We start from the raw sequence: 22869 nt of genomic DNA, 5'->3' as shown, positions 1-22869 counted from the left end.
CAAGGTAGAAAATATTTATTGAACATAAAAAACTGATATTTTTTAATTTCCCAGCATTATGTTGTTTTGGTTCCACCTCCTGGTGAATGTTAGGTAAAATTCTTATGTGGTTACTTTATGGTTGGCCAACGATTTATGTTTGTGGTGCGCAACAGTTACGTGGTTACTTTTTGGTTGGACAACGATTTATGTTTGTGGTGCGCAACCGGTACGGGAGCAGCCAGTCTATTTCCTTATATTACAACGCCGTTATTAATTGTTCGTTTTTTTTCCCACTTATTCCACCGAACACGAAAGTGTATTTTTGCCATTTTCGGCCAAACAATTTTGTTTAGAATCAGAATCAGAATCAGAATCAGAATACTTTATTATCAGTGTACCTGGGTACTGTGAGATTAGAGGTAGCATCACCTCTCCAGTGCAAGATAAATAGCAGTAGTGCAAACAATAAGAAATACAAGAAATATAAGTAATATAAAAAATATAAAAAAAAGGTTAAGGTGCATTTGAATCGTTTCACATTCGATTCACATATTGTTCAGGAACAATCGGTGCATCACTACTGCTAAACAGTCCCCTCACAAACAGTGTCCAGTGGCGCTACGTTCCGCCGCGCGGCACGGCGGAACGTAGAGATCCCAGAGGATCTCAAGTCCAAGAACCTGCATGAGCTTGATTTGGACAGATATAAGCTGCCGTTGGATAACGCTTTGGGTTTGCGGTGGTGTATCGAGACCGACAATTTCGAATTCAACCTGACAATCAAGGAGAAACCACCAACCAAAAAAAGCATGTTATCAGATCTTGAGACAGATCTTGAGAAGGTGGCATATTTCAATCTTGAGACAGATCTTGAGAAGGTGGCATATTTCAAGATCCACAGATGTGTGAAGCCTGAAGGATTTGGAAGGACGGTTAGCGCCCGATTGCACCGCTTCGCCGATGCAAGCGAGAGATGATATGGCAAGGCTACTTACCTCAGGATGCAGAACATGGATGAGAGAGTTCATGCCTTCCTATTTGGCAAAGCCAGCGTGGCTCCCCTGAAGCTTGTCAACATTCCCTGTTTAGAGCTCACCGCTGCTGTTGTTGCAGTACGAGTAGACAAGATGCTTCAATTGGAGCTCCAGCTTCCACTTGAACAGACTTGCTTTTGGACTGACAGCACATCAGTCCTTAAGTATATAAAGAATGATGACTGAAGATTTCAAAACTTTGTTGCTAACAGGGTAACCATCATCAAGGGACAACTTGAAAGTTGAGCAGTGGAGATACATTCCCACATCTCTGAACCCTGCTGACAATGCTTCACGTGGTCTGAAGGCAGAAGATCTTGTGAAGCAAAGATCGATGGAAGACCCAGAATTCCGATGGGAACCTGAAGAAACATGGCCAACATTTCCTGTGGATACAATTGTCACTGCTGATGATCCAGAAGTAAAGAGATGTCTGATGGTAAATGCAAAACTTGTTGACACCAATGCCACATTGCAACTGATGACCCATTTATCTGAGTGGTAAAGATTGAAGGTTGCAGCTGTATGGCTCATTAAGCTGAAATGAACTGTGCTCAACCTGAGTAAGAAAATAAATGATTTGTAGCTTACAAACACCAGTGCTACTAAAGCAGCACGGTCGGATGTACAAAAGGAGATGCTAGCTTTCTCAATATTGCTTGGGAATCAGGAAAGTAACTCTGGAAGATCTTTTGGAGGATGAAATGAACATAATCTCCTTTTGCCAGCAAGAGAGATTCCCCACTGAATTTGCTGCACTAACCTCTGGCAAGCCACAAGTGACGAAAACTAGCAGCATCTTCAAATTTGATCCATTTCTAGAAGAAGGACTTGTACGAGTTGGGGGACGGCTAAATAAGGGAGCATCCCTGAGGAAATTAAAGTCCCCCTCATCTTGTCAAAAGCCCAACATATTGCTGACCTTACCTCCACCTATAGCTTGGACAGGGAGGTAGAAATCATGTTCTTTCAGCTAAAATACTGGATCACAAGTGGAAGTACTGCAGTGAGGAAAATCCTATCAAGATGCCTCATCTGACTTCCGGTTATGGCTTGGTGCTGGTGAGATGCACTCTGATGAGGCTCCGAAGCTAACTGTGGCAGGGTGCAGGATTGGGGCGTGGTCTGAAGGGGAGAGAGGGAGTGCGGGGGAGTGGCGCACAGGTGACGCGGCTGGAACAGCTGACGGTACACAGGTGTGTCTCATCACTCTGTGTATTTCAGTAGGGTGTGGGCTCTGGAGACGGGAGAAGGACGGAAGCAGACCAGAGGGGACGAGCAGCTCGGCTGACGAGGCCTCTGAATGTTTGTGCACGAAAGAGAAATAAAAGTCGTTGCAACGATCCCGGTGTCCGCTGTCTCTGTGACCCCCGTAGCACACGCAGTGTTACAGTGGCGCCCTAACGTGGGGCACAATACAAAATGACAGCGGAACGCGGAGGGGAGATGTAGCAGGGCGAGTGCTACCGGGGCCGACCGAAGGATGGAGAGACACAGAGTTTCGTGCAGACCCTTTTATTCACCCAAATCACACGCGTGCACAAGCACCTTCACAGCAGCTTCAGAGGACCCTTGCTGCTGGGCAGCCATGCCTTATGAAGGCTGGCAGGGTGGAGAGGCTGATTGGGCCCACCTGTGCCCTAATCAGCCTGAGTGGCTGCAGCTCCTCCACCCTGCCACACTAACTTACTGAACCAATTGTTAACAAGACCCTAAACAGCTTAAACTTCACACGACTTGAAATTATATAACTCCGGCCAGTCTAATGGTTAAGAAATCCAGAATATAGCTTGGCAAAGTTCAACACCACCGAATTCACCAGCTACCTCGGAAGCTACGGCTAGCCCACCTGCTAGCAGGGAGAGGATCAATGCCACAACGTCAGATGAGCTCGGCACTGAGGCCCCCAGTTCCTAGAAAGTGATCTGACTGTAATTAATTATTAAAATTTGAAGGGCGCTGCTGACGTAGCTGGCATACCTTTTATAAGTAAGCAGGACCATTATTAACCTTGATTTTTTTTAAACTTTTTTTATTTATTTATGGGGAGGGGGTTGGTTATTCACTATTAGTATTAGTATTATTGTTATGATTTGATCATAATTGTATGTTTGTATTTTTTTTTTTCAACATTCATCTTTGAGTGTTTGTGCTGTTGAGGGTGAGGGGAGTAGGGATCTTCAGGATGTTAGTGTGCTTGTGACAGTATGTTCTCTCAAAAAAAACAAAAAAACAATAAACATATGTTAAAAGATGCCTCATCTGTAAGCTCCATGGTGGAAAACCGGTGAGCAAAAAAAGTTTACACGAAGAGGGCATAGCATCATGAAAAGATATGGAGTAGTGTTCACATGCATGACAAGCAGGGTTCATCTGTTGAAGAGGACAAGTCTCGCACTTGAGATCTGACACTGGCACCAACTTTGTGGATGCAGAAGGAGAGCTGCGAAAAGCCTTAACCTTTGAATCATGACCGGATTGAAAGAGCCTTGTCCATGAAGGGGAATCAAGTGGAGCTTGAACCCTCCATTTTGTGCTCTGTCAGCAAACCTTGGGTGACGAAGGGGTTCCATAGCGTGCTCTTTGAGGCTGAAGCTATGCTCAACGATCACTCCATCACAAGGCTGTCAGAGGACCCAAATGACCTTGAGGTGTTGATGCCAAACCATCTGCTAATCCTCAAAGGAAAACCAGTTCTCCCACCAGGACTGTTTGACAAAGGGGATGTTTACCCAAGGAGAAGGTGGAAACAAACCCAGTACATTTTGGATCTCTTTTGGAAAATCTAGATCCCTGAGTACTTACTACTTTTGCAGGTGCGATAAAAATGGAACCAGGATAACAGGAGCTTTGTTCCTGGAGACCTGGGGCTTCATGTAAAAAGAATGCGTAGATTCCATCGTGAATCCTTGCATGGAAATATTGTGTACGCAAAAAAGAAAAAAAATCTGATTCTCGAAACTGTGCGTACGCCCAAATCCACGCACGTTCCTTTGAACATCACAATCAATGTGGAATTGAGTGCACAACACTCCGTCCTGTCTCCCCCCTCAAGTAGATCAATTTGAATTTGATAATGAAAATGAAAAATTGCTCATCCTAACAAGGAACTTGCAAAAACAAGCACTTTTTTTTTTTTTTTTTAAAAACATTGACCGTGAGCTCGAGACATTCCTGTCAGAAGTTGAGGCCTTAAAAAAACAATTTATTTGATGGCATTTTTTACGATCGAAGCTGTAAAAGAAAACAAGGTAGCATGCTGTATTTGTGTTGACCACATTGCCTTACTGGTATCGTTGTTCTTTGCTTTGTGTTGCATTCCATAAAGAGTTGTGGTTTTATTATGTTCGGAAGGGTTTGTGAATATTAATATTCAGCATTAGCGCATAATATACTCTTTTTTTGTTTATATTTTAAGAGTAACTAAAGTTGGTTGGACGAGAAACGGATCCTAGTTACATTTTACTGCTGCAACTCGGTTCGGAGTTTAGACATGCACTGGGCGCACGTCTAAACTAAATCCTCCATATTCACAACCAGGACTAGACTTCATTTAGGAATTAGGACGTACAGTACCTTTTTAACTGTTTTATGGATCTTACAAGGTAACCAATAGGACCGTTTCCTGTCTCATCTGTGGTGTCCACCACTGGGTCCAAAGACCTTGTGGCCACATCTCCAGTCTGTTGCAACCATAGAAGCACAGAAAAAGGCCCATTTGGAATTGATTTCCCCCACCTCCCATAGAATGCAGTTGAAGCTCTGCTTGAGGTGAGAGTTGAATATCTTTCTGATATCCAGTTTACACTTCTGAAGGCACAAGGAAACAAACCTGTCATCCATTGTGGAAAACCGCAAAATACAGACTCCAAGCCAGGGGGCTACGAGTAAGCCATGCCAGCTTAATGCCGTGACGTCCAACTCAAGAAGATTGGTTCTGTAGTCCATCTGTGCTTAGGTGAGCTTGACTTACATCAGGTCAATACCTCTCAACTTCATGCACAAGCTCAAGCTTGCCAAAGAGGTGATATTCAATGTCCTAAGCTCAAGTTTTATACTTATACTTATAGTTTTATACTAGGGCCAATTCATAATTTGGACTACTGACTAGCCACTATTGTTCATGTAAAAACTCCTGTGACACTCCTGTGAAAATAGTTTCTCTCATTGGGGACTCAAAAAGAAAAAAAGAGGGAAAATTGTGGAATAAAATATACTATACAATAAAGAAACTTTGTTACAGTAGTTAATAAGAACTTGGTGACACAAAAGCTGTTCATATTACAAAGAACCCTCTGGAAATCAGATTTTATGTGCAACAGTTCTGTTGTTTGAGAGCAAAGCTATTTTGTGAAATGGGAAGCCTATTAGTCTTGGGGGGACAAACTTGCCAATTGTGAAGAAGGAGATATTGGCTGTGTGATACTCTCAAAGTCTAAGTCCTGATTTAAGCCTGTCTGGCCTCACTGCAGGAGTCAGATTGGCTTTAAGGGGCCACACACACAAATGTTCCACCAGCTGTGAGAAGAATCATTGTTGAATTTACAATGTCACAAAAAAAAGCTGGGGGAATTATACTTTAGTGTTTTGAGAGCTAGAAAAGCAGTGTGTAAGTGTGTTTTTTTCTTGTACAAGAAGCTAGAGGTTATGGCAAAGTTAGTCTTTTAAAACAGCAGTCTGGGATGCACTGAGAAAGAGGCATTTTTTCTATATCAAAAGCCAACAGACAGGTAGAGAAAGGAAGTCCTACTGAGTTTTTTACTTGCTAAAACAAACAGAGGCGAGCCATGTAACCCGTCCTCTGTATCTCCGGGCTTGCTGCTGAACAACTGTGTGTGCTTTCTTGGCAGAGACAGTAGAGGGTTTGGGATAATGGCTTCTCAGATCAATCAACAATGAATGAGCATCTTCAAAAAGCCACATGCTTGGATGTACTGCAAAGACAATAAAGCTGCAATTTGTACAACAGAGCTTGCACCCCAATGCAGACATTTAACCCTGTCCTTTGAGACTCAGGAATGTGAGGAATCCTAGCTTGACCATTTGATTGTAAAAGAATGGCTTCTTTCCTGAAGGAACAAAATGAAATGTTGGCAGTGGGGAGTGATGGTCAGAGTGTTTTACTCTTTGATGCTATTTGATCCCTCTGCTTGGCCATGAGTGAAAAAAAAGTGTGAAAAGTTGGGGTGTTGTTTGGTTGACAGCCCTTGTGTGGAATTCCACTCTATATGGGTGATCATAAGGCTTTCTTTGTCCTGCCGAGAAGGAAAAAAAGAGCTAATTGCAATACGGACAAAAAACTACTTGAATAAAAGTTAAATAAAATTCACAAGCGCTCAATGGAAGCCTGGGTTGTATAACAACCAACTGTCTTTTTTAAGAGTCACCACATCTTGGTTAACCTGATGCCAGTGAAAAGTCAATGAAAGTAGAGGTCTAAGATAATCATAACTTAAAGCTGGGAGCATCGTTGATCGCATTTATGGCCACCTCCCCCAACTCACATTCCTGGGTCAATATTACCATACAGTGTATTTGTTCAAAAAATTACACACATATTAGTTTAATGATAAATCTCTGGGTGGTAACTCTTCTTTTTTGTTCTTTGCAGTCTGTTGCTGTTTGCACAGTGTCACAGGCTCTGATTCTTGAAATATTTTTAATCTAAATTTAGCTTGTCTTCTGATAATATAATACTATATCTGGTAAACTTCTCAATTGAGAGCTTGCACATTTTTCTTTCTGTAACTTTCATCGTCACCAATCACTGGTACACTTTCTGTCTGTTAACTTCTTAGCATGGCCTCCTCCTCTCTCACCGTTTCTCGCTATTACTGCTCAGTTTGTGAAATGTTTAGTTATTCCTCTGCCTCCTTTAGTGAAGACAGTAAGTGTCTGAAGTGTAGTTTATTCATAGGAATGGAGGCGAGGCTCAGTGAGTTAGAGGTCCGATTCCGCCAACTAGACCATAGTTTGTTAGGCTAGGCAGCTATCCAGGCTAAAGTGGTGGCAGACAAACCTAAAGCAGCTGCTGTAGGCCGCTCCCCTGCAGCTCCTGAGCAGCCAGATAGTCATGGCAGCTGGGTAACAGTTCGGAGGAAGCGTAGTCCTAAAAGGCACATGGAACACCACCACTCACTTCACGTCTCTAACAGTTTTCCCCACTCAGCGACACACCTAAGTGGGCGACATACAAGCAAATCTGAAGCTAGCAAAGAGTAATCGTAAAATTCAGTAAAGTTTATCATTCATGTTATTGCTAGTGACGCCCGTCAACGCCAGTCGGAAGTCACTAGAATTAATATTGTATCAGTGTGTAACTACGCCAAAACCACATTGGACTTCGTAGTTTTCTCTGGTACCCTTCCCAATCTGACCACTTATGATGTGTGCTGCTAGGACTACCGCCTGCCAATAAAAATATGGGAATACATGATGTAATTGCCGATTCTAACAAGGTGCCAACCGAAATAGTTGATTCCCCTCCCTCCAAAAGTTCACCAAGTGTGGCGTGATAGAAGCGTAACATTTTAAACAGGAAGGATATGTTAGTTCAAATGATCAACCCACCCGAATACTTTGTCATATTCCCTGAAGCACAGGGAAAAAAACTCCAGTCTTCAAATACAATGTAAACCTAAATGAGATTATAATACATTCGTAGGCCTCACGCTTTGTCTAAAATTACTGATCTTTAAATCAGAGAAGCCAGTTTTGTTAGTGGTAGTGTAATGGCCCCCTACTGGTGCTTATCAAGAGTTTTTGTCAGAGTTCTCAGATATCCTATCTGGTTTATTTATCCGTGCAGACAAAGTGATCATAGTGGGTGACTTTAGCATTCATATGGATGTTGACAGTGACAATTTTAAGTTAGCCTTTAATTCTTTTCTAGAATGAATGGCATTTCACAAAAGGTCAAACCGTTTTAATCATATCCTTGATCTCAAAGTGCAAAATAGCAGATGTTTATCTGATAAAGCTATTGCTAAATTTTACAGAGGCCATTGCTCATCGAACTACAGTGGAACATAGTGAAGCAGTTGTGGGATGTGACCTAGGTTCTACCTTTACAGGTGCTGATATCCTTGTCAGTAACACTCAGTAGTCAATAAAGCTAGAGCTAAATCAACCACGTGTTTGTTATACCCCATCCCGACTGGTCTACTGGAAAATATTTTTCCTCTTATTGGTACGACAATACTGGACCAGATCAACTTAATCCTGAACTTATTACATGTTTGTAAAGTTGTAGTAATTAAACCTTTACTTAAAAAACCTTCTCTTGGCCGAGCCATTTTAGCTAATTATAGACCAATTTCCAACCTTCCATTTGTATATAAAATTCTGGAAAAGGTTGTTGCAAGCCAGTTATGTGACCATATGTATAGAATATTATCCATTTGAAGTTTTTCAGTCAGGGTTCAGAATGCATCATAGCTCAGAAACAGCACTGGTTCGAGTGACAAATGCCTTCTTATGGCCTCAGATAAGGGATTGCTGTCAATACTTTTGACACTGTAAATCATGGCATCTTGCTGCACAGGTTAGAGCAGGGGTGTCGAACTCCAGTCCTCGAGGGCCGGTGTCCTGCATGTTTTAGATGTCTCCTTGCATCAACACACCTGATTCAAATGAATGGTCGTCACCAGCTTGTCATCAAGGTCTGGACAGCTCTGTTGGTGCCACAGCTCCTTTTATCACGGTGTGCTGAAGCAGGGAAACATCTGAAACATGCAGGATTGCGGCCCTCGAGGACTGGATCCCGACACCCCTGGGTTAGGGCATGTTGTTGGGATTAAAGGGACAGCTCTACGTTGGTTTAAATCATATCCATCTGACAGGTTCCAGTTTGTTCATGTACATGAGGTTTCTTCAGAACAGTCGAGGGTCTGTTATGGTGTTCCGCAGGGTTCAGTGCTAGGGCCAATCTTGTTCAGTTTATATACTGCCCTTGGGAAGTATAATCCAGAATCACGGCACACATTTTTATGCTATGCTGATGATATGCAGCTGTATTTGTTTATGAAGCCGGATGAAACAGAACCGTTAAACTTCAGGCATGTCTTAGGGACATCAAGGACCTGATGTCCACCAACTTTTTGGTTCTGATATTACGATAAAACAGAGGTTATTATTTTTGGTCCCAAACATGTTACGAAGGGATTAGATAGTGTTGTATTTTCGATCAGGAATTTTCTTTTAAATAGCATATTTATCAGGTTTGTAAAACAGTGTTTTTCCATTTATGCATTATCGCAAAGATTAGGAACATCCTCTCCCAGATTGATGACGAAAAACTAATTCACACGATTGTATCTTCTAAACTAGATTACTGTAATGTATTATTAGCAGGATGTCCAAGAAATTTGCTTAATAGGCTCCAGCTGATCCAAAATGCAGCAGCACGAGTACTGACAGGAATACAAAAGAGAGACCACGTCTCTCCAGTCTCACTCCATTAGCTCCCCGTAAAACTTAAATATTAAAAAAACATAAAAATTTTATTACTTGCATATTAATCCCAAAACAGCTCCTAGCTCCTAGCTCCAACATATTTGCAAGAACTAAGGGTACCTTATGTTCCTAATAGCGGTCTCCGTTCTCGGAGTGCAGGTTTACTCGTAGTTCCTAATGTAGATTTGGAGGACGGGGCTTCTGCTATAGGCACCATTACTATGGAACCAACTTCCAGGTTTGGGTTAAGGGGGCTGACACCACATCCAACTTTAAAAGCAAACTTAAAATGTTTCTGTTTCGTAAAGCCTATAGTTAGCGTAAACTCCAGTGTGATAGGGCCAGTAGTCATAGCTGCAGCGGTAGGACAAGACTAAAGCAGTGCGTCTAAAACATAGCTTCATTGTAGATATGCTGCTATAGGCCTACGTTGCAGGGAATCGATCCACAGAATGGTACCCATCACCCCTTCTTCACTATTCTTCATCATGTTCCTTTTCTCAGATCAACCCTCAGTTATTAATTAGATGTATCTCATAAGCATAATTGTTCTCCATTGTGCTTGTAGTTTGTTGTGCTCCCCCCTCTTTTTCTCTTTTGTGCATGTGTCCAGGCCAGAGCTTCAGGAGCTGCATGCTGCCCTGGAGTCCAACCCTCTGACCATCCCAGTGCTTGCTTCCACCTGTCTGTATAGATGTCTGTTGGATACCTACTTACATCTTGACCTGCAGACCCACCCTCTTACCACCTCAGTGTCTGCTGTTTAAATCTGTTTATATAGTCGTTCCTATAGCTAATCAGTTTGAATTAAAGCGGTCAAGATATGATCACCTTTCCCATTTTGAGAAATTTCCATTGTTTATTTTTATGTAATAATTGCTTTGGGGTCACATTGTAGGTCTCTGGAAAGGGACTAGAGACAACTTATGTTGTTAATAGACACCGTATAAATACAATTGAATTGGATTAACATAGATTTCCACCATTTAAAACCATTTTCCTTGATTGGGTGGACCCAATTTTGACACGCTCACCTAGAGCAGCCCCTCTTAACTTCGGTGTATGCAAAAAGTGGTTTAAGGACACAACATTAAAAGGTTTTTTTTATTTCCGCATTGTCCTTCACATGTTTTTTTTAATAAAATTAATAACTTTGATGATTTATATTCCATTTTTGTAATAATTTTAAACATTTTGTCACTGTCCCTGAAACTGCTGTCCACCCTGTCGTTATGGAGTAACTGACCACTTAAGAGATTAACTGATGTAATCAATACCATTTTGTTTTTCTTAACACTTTCTGTTTTCTTTTCTCTATCAACGATGAATAATAAGCTGTTCTGGCTTTGCAAATGGCTTTTTTATATACACTATTAGAATATATTTCCATCCCAGTGGACTTACAAGAGTACCACTTCCTTTCCATTTTACGCATGTTTTGTTTCAACATGTCTGAATTATACCAGGGAGTTAAGCTCCTGTGGCTAGAAACCCTCCTTTTCAAAGGAGCAACTTCATCTAAAGCTGAATGCAACAAATCAGCACTGTTACTAACAAGAAAATCAACATCTGCAGAGGTAAAACCCAGGTAACTGGCCTCGACTACATCACTATTTTCCACTGTCGTAAGATGAGCAATGGCCTCCCTAAACTTAGCAATAGCTTCATCAGACAAACATCTGCTAAAATAATACCTCCTATTTTGCACTTCAACATCGACAATATTAAATTCAAACATTATTAAATAATGGTCGGATAAAAGGGAGTTTACAGGCGACACCAACAGATCATCAGTTTCAACACCGTAGGTAAGAACGAGATCTAGGGTATGATTAAAACAGTGCGTCGGTTTGTCCACTTTTTGTGAGACACCCATCGATTCTAGAAGAGAATTGAAAGCTAATTTAAGATTATCGCTTTCAACATCCATATGAAAATTAAAGTCACCCACTATGATGAATTTATCTGTACTGATCAATAATCCACATAGGAAATCTGAAAATTCAGACAGACACTCCAGATAAGCACCAGCAGGGGGCCGGTACACTCGGTTCCAGCTTGGGAATTTCAGACTAAGCGTGAGGCTTTCGAATATATTATAATCGCATCTTAAGTTCAGGTTTTGTTTGGAGACAGGAGTTATAAATTGCTGCGACTCCTCCGCCTCGGTACGTGCTTCGAGGAATATGATGATTAAAGTAGCCGGGCGGAGTTGATTCATTCAAACTAACATACTCTTCCTCCTGTAGCCATGTTTCTGTTAAACAGAAAATATCAATCCAGCTCTCTGTAATTATACTTAGACTTGGAGCTTAACGATCGTATATTGAGTAGTCTGCATCTAATTTTTCGGTCTCTAATTGGTACCAAATGCGCCTCCCCTGACCGGGGGGTGCACGGGTGGGCGCGGCGGCGGGGTGGCACCATTCCCAGGTGTCTATGTCTTATGTTGTCAGTATGAATGGGGGGATGTTGGACTTTTTCCCCCTCTGCCTGGGGGCTCCAGCGGCGCCGGGGGCGCCCGTGGAGGTACGGTGGGGCCCTGGCTTGGCTCGGAGGGCCGGCCCCCGTCTACTGGATAGCCGGTGGGGGAACGCGGGTGTCTTACCAGGGCCGGCTTTGCTGGTCCTGCTTCCTGGCTTCGGCCTCCGCTCTCCCTCCTTCCCCCCCTACACGATTCATACGCACATAGGCTAAGGGGCGGGGGGTCCGGGTCGTGGGGGGCATTGTCCCGCGTGACCCGGCACTCGGCACACACACACACACACACACACACACACACACACACACACACACACACACACACACACACACACACACATATAGCCACTCAGTCACATACTGTACATATACACACACATACACAGCCACACAAACATATACATACAAACACAAATAGCTACAAAGACATGTACACACACACACAGACACACACACACACACACACACACACACACACACACACACACACACACACACACACACACACACACACACACACACACACACACACACACACGCATGATCATATACACACACGCACACACACACATACACATAGACATACACACTGGCTTGTTCACCTGCATGCTTGCTCTGTAGTTTTTGGGGTTAGTTAGCGGTAGCTTAGCTTAGACTCCGATCAGATCTCAAGATTTGGGTCGATTGCTGTTCGTGTTTTGGTCGACTCCGTGCCGGTTTCGTGTTTTGTTTGTGGTTTTTTGTTGCAGATTTCCAGTGCTTGACGTGTGTCTCCGTGTGTTCCTGCTTCCTGGATTGGCAGTGGATGTCGTCACCCCCCCACCCCCCCCCAAAAAAAAAATACTGGGTTTGTATGTATATATTTATGTATGTGTATGCATATGTATGCGTATATATATGTATATATATTAAATATAGTAATAATGCACATATATATACCTTTGGTTTCTACCTTCATGGTATCAATCATTAATATGTGTGCAGACAAGGTCTTAAAAAAAACAAAAAAAAAAAAAAAAAAAAAACAATATGGGCTGCAACTACTGGCCTTCCCTTTAATAATGGATACGATTTATATTGTGCTTTTCGCGCTCATATGTACAATATACCATTTGTTCATCTAGCTAATGTAGGTGGTGATATACCTTTCCTATAGCTATACTTCTGTTGTCAGTGATGAGGGCATTCTTCTAAATTTGAGTTGGTATTTATTAGGGGTGTAACGATACACTGATCTCACGATACGGTACGATACATGATATTAAGGTCACAATAACAATACGATACGATATTATAGCAGTATTTTTTTAACAACCTTGAATGAGGAACATATGACTGGAATAAATTGTCTTTTATTTGAAAGACACAAAATACAAAACAATGCTGTGCGTTTGCCCTATTATTAGGGCCCGAGCACCTTCAGTGCGAAGGCCCTATTGTATCTGTAGGAATTTTTATTAGGGCCCGAGCACCTTCAGTGCGAAGGCCCTATTGTATCTGTAGGAATTTTTATTATTAGGGCCCGAGCACCTTCAGTGCGAAGGCCCTATTGTATCTGTAGGAATTCTTCGCGTTATTTTTCTGACGAAAGGAAGGCCTTTTTGCCCCCCTAAACGTGCCCAAAAAGTCACCAAATTTTGCATGCAAGTCAGGCCTGGCGAAAAATTTGATATTTAATGGTTTGCATTAATGGGCGTGGCAAAATGGCTCAACAGCGCCCCCTTGAAAACTTTGTGCCTCAAGCCCCACGATACGGTTTGACGTACATGCACGAAAATCGGTACACACCTGTATCATGGGACAACTTAAAGAAAAGTCTCTTGGGGTCATGCCCGAAACCGAACAGGATGTCGGCCATTTTGAATTTGCCGTGTCATTTTGGCGAAATTTATGCCATTCCTTCGGCAGTTAATACGGCCCGAACCGTAACATGCACCCAGGTGTGTTATACATCAAAATGTGCGTCTCCATCCTCTGACACCACGCATTACTTTTCTCTTTCAAAAGCATTACCGTGGCGACGCTAGACGCCAAAAAGCCAGCCCACCCTTCATCTGATTGGTTCTGACAGAAAAAACTTTGCGCCTCAAGCCCCATAATACGGTTTGACGTACATGAACGAAAATCGGTACACATCTTTATCATGTCGCTACTTAAAGAAAAGTCTCTTGGCGCCATGGCCGAAACCGAACAGGAAGACGGCCATTTTGAACATTCTTAATTAATCACGTAATTTTGGAGCAATATATGCCATTCCTTCGAGAATTAATACGGCCCGAACCGTATCGTGAACCCAGATGTGTTATACATCAAAATGTGCGTCTCCATCCTGCGACTACGCGCATTACTTTTCTCTTTCAAAAGTGTTACCGTGGCGACGCTAGACACCAAAAAGCGCGGCACCCTTCATCTGATTGGTCCATATTTGATAGTTCCCCAAAAGGCACCAAATTTTGCACCCAAGCCAGGCGTGGCGAAAAATTTGGTATTTAATGGTTTGCATTAATGGGCGTGGCAAAATGGCTCAACAGCGCCCCCTTGAAAACTTTGTGCCTCAAGCCACACAATACGGTTAGACGTACATGCACGAAAATCGGTACACACCTGTATCATGGCGCAACTTAAACAAAAGTCCCTTGGGGTCATGCCCGAAACCGAACAGGATGTCGGCCATTTTGAATTAATCGTGTCATTTTGGCGAAATTTATGCCATTCCTTCTGCAGTTAATTCAGCCCGAACCGTAACGTGCACCCAGGTGTGTTATACATCAAAATGTGCGTCTCCATCCTGCGACTACGCGCATTACTTTTCTCTTTCAAAAGTGTTACCGTGGCGACACTAGACGCCAAAAGGCGCACCCCCCCTTCATCTGATTGGTCCATATTTTATAGTTCTCCACAAGTCACCAAATTTTGCATGCAAGCCAAGCTTGGCGATAAATTTGATATTTCATGGCTTGCATTAATGGGCGTGGCCTAACGGTTCAACAGCGCCCCCTAGAATACTTTTATCTGCCATAACTATTGAATGGTTTGACATAGAGAGTCGTGGGTGGTGTCATGGGACTCTGTAATGAGTCCTCAAGCTTCGTTGGCCTTAATTAGCCCCGCCCCTTCTTCTGATTGGTTGTCCCTTTTTTCTGCTATAACTTTTGAATGGTTTGACATAGGAAGTCGTGGGTGGTGTCATGGGACTCTGTAATGAGTCCTTAAGCTTCGTTGGCCTTAATTAGCCCCGCCCCTTCTTCTGATTGGTTGTCCCGATTTTCTGCTATAACTTTTGAAGGGTTTGACATAGAGAGTCGTGGGTGGTGCCATCAGATTCTTTATGGAGTCCTTGACCTTCATTGGCCTGAATTAGCCCCGCCTCTTCTTCTGATTGGTTGTCCCTTTTTTCTGCTATAACTTTTGAATGGTTTGACATAGGAAGTCGTTGGTGTTGTCATTTCTGATATGCTTATGGTGGGCGGTGGCCGTGAGTGCGAGGGCCCGTTCATCGCTGCTTGCAGCTTTAATTACAGTTTGTAATGCTTTATAACTGTTTAAGTTTTAAAGAGAAAGCCAGGCCAACCATTTTCCACAAACTGAACTAAAAGTAAATGTCATGTTTGCATTATGCATCTTCAGTTTCATACAAGTAAAAATATTTTGCCACAAACTGAATAGTTTATCTCATGTATGACTTGACTTTTTTCTTTTCCAGAAATTTAACAACTAAAATTAAATAAAGCTCCCACCTTTGGGGACGACACAATCTTTACATCATAAAAAAAGTTGATTCATGCTCACCTTATAAGTAAAAGTTCAGAGCTTAAAACCCTGCAAGAGTCCAGTGATCGGGACCGCAAAACGGTACTAGTTTCTTCTGAGCGTAGTAAGATTCTCGTCCACGGGTAGAGGCGCGGTCGTCACGTGATCCCGCTGAACCAATAGGATGCGCGTTACTATAAAATACAATACAGGACTGTCTCAGAAAATTAGAATATTGTGATAAAGTCCTTTATTTTCTGTAATGCAAAAATGTCATACATTCTGGATTCATTACAAATCATACAGCTTAAGAAAACTCAAATATCCTATCTCAAAAAATTAGAATATTCTTGGAATCTTAATCTTAAACTGTAAGCCATAATCAGCAATATTAAAATAATAAAAGGCTTGCAATATTTCAGTTGATTTGTAATGAATCCAGAATGTATGACTTTTTTTTTTTTTTTAATTGCATTACAGAAAATAAAGAACTTTATCACAATATTCAATTTTTCTGAGACAGTCATGTATATTAATATTGATAACCCAATATCGCGCTACAGTTTGTCACCTCCAAGACACGTATCGTGACGTTTTTGTATCGCGAAATTTCGTGGCACAATATATTTTTACACCCCTAGTATTTATTGACTTTCAGCATGTCTTGCCCAGGAGGATTACTTTTGGCTCCGTGGGGATGTTAAGCCTTTTTGGACCTTGATTGTTAATTAAAAAACATTGTTTTTATGCCCAACATATTTAATGACAATATAAAACAAATGTAATTCAGGAGAATTGTAAAAACAACCTGATTTCACAAAACATCTGCCATACAAAGCGCGGTGGTAAGGCAGAAAAACTTCCTGACTTACCGTTCAACATCCCAGATGCGAATAGGAGAGGAGTTCTCACAGCATGAAGTACCTGTTGCAAAGGAACTGTACACAGAAAGACAGAAAAAGAGGAAGTGTCTTACTCAAGGTGCATAAATGAAACAAAGTACAACCGAAAGCAACAGAATAAAAAACAACATCACTGACTGGATTGTAGAGGTAAAAAAACACATCCTTAAAAACATAATCCTTAAAAAAAAATTGTTAAACAAAGGCTCGTCATTAAAATGAAAAACTGTTCTATGATACCATGAGGTGGGTAAAAGTTTAGTTGCAGGAAACAGTTAGTAAAATACTGAGCACATACATACAGTTTGTGCATACTAAGTGTATGTAAACTGTAATCAATCATCTGTATATTTTAATGACATCCCAATTTATTTTCCAGTTTAAAAAACAAACAGAAAATCCAGAAACCTGTCTCCCTGTAATTTAACAACTGCCAGTAAACATCTGGAAAATGAAGAAAGCAGTTGCTGGAGCTTAAAGCAGCACAACGTAACTTTCAGCTTTTGTTGAGTTTGGCGGCATTTGGACAAAAGCGGTAGTGCTTTACCAGAAAGAACACTACGTTTCCCATGAGCACCAGCGCGTACTGCCGGAAAGATCCTGTTCCGTCGCGTGCATTTGTTTTGAGAGAAGATGGGACGCTTTTCTGTTTCACCAAGTGAACAGACGGAACGCAAAAAAAAAAGAGGTTAAACTGCTGGAAAGGAACTGGAATTTACCGGGATACCTTAAACAAGGAAGCCAGGGAGCGGTATATGGAGAAAATAATGATTATTAACGGTTTGGGTTCATATGAAATCCCTATCAAAGAGTGGAGCTCCTCGTCGGAGCTCCACTCTTTAGCAGGGATTAACTGCCTCAGTTCTGCACAACCCACGCCTCTGGCTACCTTGTTTAGGAGTGTTTGGCAGCTGCTTTGGTAAATGTTTGACTCGCCATGTGTTTCAATAAATTAGTATAATAGTACAACATACAGCACATGTTTTGTATTACTCTTACTTTTGACTGCTATATTATGCTGAAGAGGCTCCGAGGCGTGAGCAATATTTTTGTTTTCCTCTGCAGCTACAAATAGAGTTAATATTTTTTCCTCGACAAAATTAATCGCAACGCATAGAGCTGGCCAGCAACTGCGTCTAGCTGGAGAAGTGGGGAATAAAACCCGTATGATTGATCCGACCCCGGTCGTTATGAGTGTTTGTTTGTTTGTGGTGTAATAAACACGTGTTTTGATCCTACCCCGGTCTGTGTGCATGTTTGTTTGTGATACTGTGTGGAAGGTTATGTTTGGTCGTTACAGCCGCGATCCAACCGAGCCGATGACTCTTTTACTCTGTTATCTCAGATACTTGGCCTCCGTGGTTCTGCCTCCGAGCAGGAAAGTGGTGAAAAGTTAAACCATTAGCGATCTTTTCCCCACGTCTGTTATGTGGAGCTGCTGCAGCTACAACACAGCAACGGGTTACCAGCTTCTGCTGAGCTCTGCGCTCCACACCCCGCCCATTTTCGTCTCGACTACGAATCCGGAAGGAAGGGGAAGTGACGTATGCCGTAAAAGCAGTCAAAGCCGTAAAAATGTGTAGTTTTTTAGTGTGGCAGGGTTCCTACCATGCTCCTCAAAGTTCCATAGTGCCAGTGAAGGCGATACAGAGCCCTCAGACCATGACAGAGTTGTCATTAAACCTGTTGTAAGTTGATGTACCATCACAATGATGATGATGAAATATTAGATTAAGGTGGAAAAGTTACATAGTGCTGCTTTAAGGAGAGAAATGTTGTCCTATTCTTGTCTGATGCAGCATTATAGTTGCTCAATAGTCCTGGACCTTTCTTGGCATATTTTTCATAATGCTCCAAATGTTTTCTATTGGTGAAAAGTCTGGACTGCAGGCAGGCCTGTGCAGGACCCAGACTCCATGCTGTTGTGACGGATGCAGTATGTGGTTCAAAATCGTCTTGCAAGACCTTTCCTGAATGTGATATTTATGTAGCCCCTACAGATGTGGTGGCTGCCCACGTCATTGTTACAAATGCAATCCGATACCATCAGAGATGTAGGCTTTTGAACTACGCACTGATAACAAGCTGTACGGTCCCTTTCCTTTGTAGTCCATAGGACATGGCATCCATGTTTCCCAAAAAATAATTTCAGATTTAGATTAATCTGATGACAGAACAATTATCAATTTTGCCTCAGAACAAATTTAAATGAGCTTTGGTTCAGAGAAGATGGCAGCATTTCTAGATCATGTTCACGTATGGCTTCTTCTTTACATAATAGCATTGTAAGCTGCATTTGTGGACTGCATGGTGATCTGTCTTGACAGGCAGTGATCTCTGGAAGTAAGTCCATGCAGTGATTCACAGTAGAGAATCCTACCTATTATTAATCCATTGCTGCCTAAAGGCTGAGTTATGGTTCTGCGTCAAAACGACCCCGTGCCTACGTAAACGCGTACCACACGCCGTCGCTGACGCCGTCGCTGACGTCACCTCCCAAAAATTATAACTACGCGTCGAGGCGACGCAGACCAAATGCAGACCAAACGCAGGCCGAGAGGGCTGGGATTAGTTTGCTTGGTGGCAACGCATTTCCGGTTTCCGGTTTGAAGCCGTCGTGAACTTTCAGCCCATTATACACTGGATAATATAACTTCACAATGTTATGTTGAGGAACAGTGGTTCCATGATGTTTTGATGCAGTTTTTCACAGATTGGTGAATCTCTGCCTATCTTTACGTCTGACTCTCAGCCTCTGTGAAATGCTCCTTTTTATACAGTCATGTTACTGAACTATTGCTAATTCACCTAATTCTGAAAGCTGTCAAATGCTCCACCATTTATTTCTAATTTGAAACTATTACTTTTTCATCATTCTGTTATCCCTGTTCCAACTGCTGCTTTCAGTTTTCAAAATTTTTTCTATGTAAATGGCAAAATGTCACAGTTTCAACATCTGATGTGTGTGTTTTTGGAAATAAGGTATGGATTTTTGCAAATCCTTGCATTCTGGTTTTTCATTGTCTTAAGAAAACATATACAGTAATCCCTCTTTTTTCGCAGGGGTTACGTTCCAAAAAGAACCCCTGATAAATTAAATCCGTGAAGTAGATTATTATACAAGGCTTCAAATTATGGAGATCAGCACCACCCCACCGCTACCCGAGTAATTGGATTTGAACGGGAGAATCGGTGCCAAACGTTTTGTCGACATTATGAGTTTTGGAGGAAATTTGCAAACTTAAATTTGGTAAGTTTTACGTACATGTACAGTACATATTAAACCGCAACGTTATTGACACAAATGAAGTGAAGAAGCGGGGAGACTGTTTAGCCAATCAGAATGCAGAACACAATGCACAATGCAAATCCGTGAAGCAGCGAGACCATGAAAGGTGAACCGCGTTATAGCGAGGTATTACTGTATTCTGATTGAACCAAATACAAAACGTTTCCTTCAGAAAGATGCAACACAAGAGCTAACACAACGTACGCGTGTACGTGTACATGCGCGCGCGTGCGCGCGCACACACACACACGCACACACGCACACACACACACACACACACACACACACACACACACACACACACACACACAAAACACACACAAAACACACACACACACACACACACACACACACACACACACACTTGTGCCTGCCTCTTTTCATTACACACTGTTTCGCAGCAGAAGAAAGAGAAGAAAACTACAACACTTGTGATCCTTTGATTGGAGTGGCAGGTTAGAATTAGCAGCAAAGGTATGCACAGTGAATTCAATGCATGTGGAGCAGCAGGAGTGGGGTGAAAAGAAAGGGGAGGAGAAATGTGAGAGAAGGCTGGTGGGGTTTGTTTGGGTGGTACAAGCTCTGTAGAGGGTGGGGTGGTGACCAGGGGAGTTGGTGGCAGGGGGGCTTCTGTTGGTCTGGGCCTGAATCTCAGGATTTAGCGCCCTCCTACAGGGTTGACAGACAAGAGGGAGGTCCCACATTTTTACACTCAGTGTGGTATTTACTGAAAAATGCTGCTGCCTGGATGAAAAATACTGTAGACATGGTTGTCACTATAATGAAATTAGCAGAGGGTAATTATTTACGGTTAACACTACAAGTGTTTAACTCAGATAATTTGAATACCTTTATTACTCTTTAACCCCATTTAACAAATTGTTAAATGACCTTTGACTTAATATTTGATCAATGACATCAAGTAAGTTGACATTGAAAGGGTATGAACTCAATCTTTCAGTCAACTCTATCACACAGGACAAAATGTTTAAATGGCATTTAATCCTTGTCTAGGCTTTGGAAAACGCTGTAGAGTGTAGAGTCTATTTTACCCTTTCACACTAATGTGTACTACAGTACTTCTTGATTAACTATACAGTGGGTAGGTGGCTCAGTTGGTAGAGCGTTCACCCATGAACCTGAAAGTTAGTGGTTCAAGCCTGATATTCTCTGGGTCCTGGTCCATCAGCGTGGGTTTCCTGGCTGCCTCCTCCCGTGGTTATGGGGGCCCCGCCCAGGGCTTCCCTCTGTCGCTGCTGGAAGGAGGCGTGCCTTGCTCCGCCTTCTCTGGCCCTCTGTGGGGCGGCCTGGGTCCGGGTCTCTTTCTTGTCGGCTTCTGGTCTCTCAGGTGGCAGGGTTGTGCCCTCCCTCCTCCACTATAGTTACAGTTCAGGTAGAGCATCGTTTTTGACTTTACACACATACTGTTACTCACTCCCTCACCGACATACTCACTCCGCAGTTTTGGGGGACAGATAATCGCAGTAGCCTAGCTTTCAGTCAGTCTCAGGGAGTCTCATGCTGCTTATGTCTCTGTACAGTCTGCAGCTGGGGTTTTTTGTGGTGTGGCAGCCCCTGGTCGCTGTTCTTGTCCTCAAGGCCTGTTCTTGTGCTATGATAAATGACTCCATGCTGCCCTTCTTTAATCTGTCGATGGTACATGCAGTGCAAGGGCTTCTCTCTCCTTGATAGTTCCTCCTCCACATCTTCTGCACTGAATTTCTAGTGTCTGAGACTTTCACTTAGCAACTTATCCTTAGGGACCATTTTTCTTGATCCATTCCTGGATCTTTGTTTTTTCATCCTGGATGGTGTTTTTTAACGCTCACTAATCCACACCATCCCTCTTTCTGCTTTGTGTAGAATATCATGGTGGCTTCCATCTCTTCCTGTGGCCGTTTTACCATACCAACAGGGTGGCTTACTACTGACAGGGCATATGTGACATATGATAAGGCGTCTGTGTTGACGGCCCAGGCTTTGTTCTTTCCATTTAGCTGGTTTGGCATCATCTGCTTGACTCTTTTCATATACATATATATATATATATATATATATATATATATATATATATATATATATATATATATATATATATATATATATATGATTTTTAGTGTGGTCAGTCAGATCTTTTATTTCTGCTCTCGGCGAAGGCGGATGTTTATCTTCTCCCGCTCCCTCCCTATCTACCCTGCTGTGGCTCTTTGTCTTGTCATTGTATTGGAGCCTCTCTTTGCATATCCTCTGTGTTTTTTTCAAGATTTTCTTGCAGCTCTCAAAGGGGCACAGGCTGGGACTCGAACCTGCGACTGCTGCAGGAGAACTGTAGCTTCAGTAAATGGGACGCTTGCTTTAACCACTGTGCCACCCAGCAGCCCATCCTCTGTATATTTGCTGGTCTCTCAATGCAAGTGACCACATTTTCTCGGCGAAAAGATAGGGCAAAGGGGAGCCCCTTTGACAGGACTGCTGGATACATGACGGACTCCTGCCAGAAGTGGAGGATTGTGTGTCTGTCAATATTGTCAGTCCAGGATGTCGAAGATGCCTACATAATTGGATTTCTGATAATAGGATTTCTGCTTTTTGGACTTGGCGGTTACCTAGCATATCAACAAATTTGAAAAACGTTGATAGCTATTCTGGCCCCCAAGGCTGCCTGGCGTGTGTAAAGGGATAAGCTGTCTGATCAATACTCAGACTCAAACGTTCTGAGAAAAAACGATACTGGATGCGATTCTTGAACAGAATCACACGCTAGCTGCAGTTTTGGAACTCATTGGCAGGATGGAAAAGACTTCGGAGAAAAGAAGTTGGAAGCTCGACTTGGCGGAAAGTGACCACAAATTAGGCTGCCTTGAGTCGTCATCAGACGAACCAGAGAGACTTCAAGGCATACGGAAAAAAAGGAGTCCGACTGACCCAGATACAATTGTTGATATTTCAAATTTGGTCTTGGCAGATCTTCCCCCCC

General features: G+C 42.4%; 1 protein-coding gene across 2 annotated transcripts in view; it reads right to left on the bottom strand.

The window, feature by feature from the left end:
* Positions 1-22869, bottom strand: part of fbxw4 (F-box and WD repeat domain containing 4) — a 194730-nt gene that overhangs the window by 96990 nt on the left and 74871 nt on the right. For both annotated transcript variants that reach the window (XM_061745496.1, XM_061745497.1), the window contains one exon: positions 16574-16639. In XM_061745496.1, the coding sequence (XP_061601480.1) occupies positions 16574-16639 (66 nt within the window). The remainder of the gene's footprint in view (positions 1-16573; positions 16640-22869) is intronic.

The sequence above is a fragment of the Cololabis saira genome, chromosome 17, assembly GCF_033807715.1.
Source record: "Cololabis saira isolate AMF1-May2022 chromosome 17, fColSai1.1, whole genome shotgun sequence".
Lineage (NCBI taxonomy): Eukaryota > Metazoa > Chordata > Actinopteri > Beloniformes > Belonidae > Cololabis > Cololabis saira.
The sequence above is the reverse complement of the archived record's forward strand: the minus strand, read 5'-3'. Positions and strand labels throughout refer to the sequence as shown.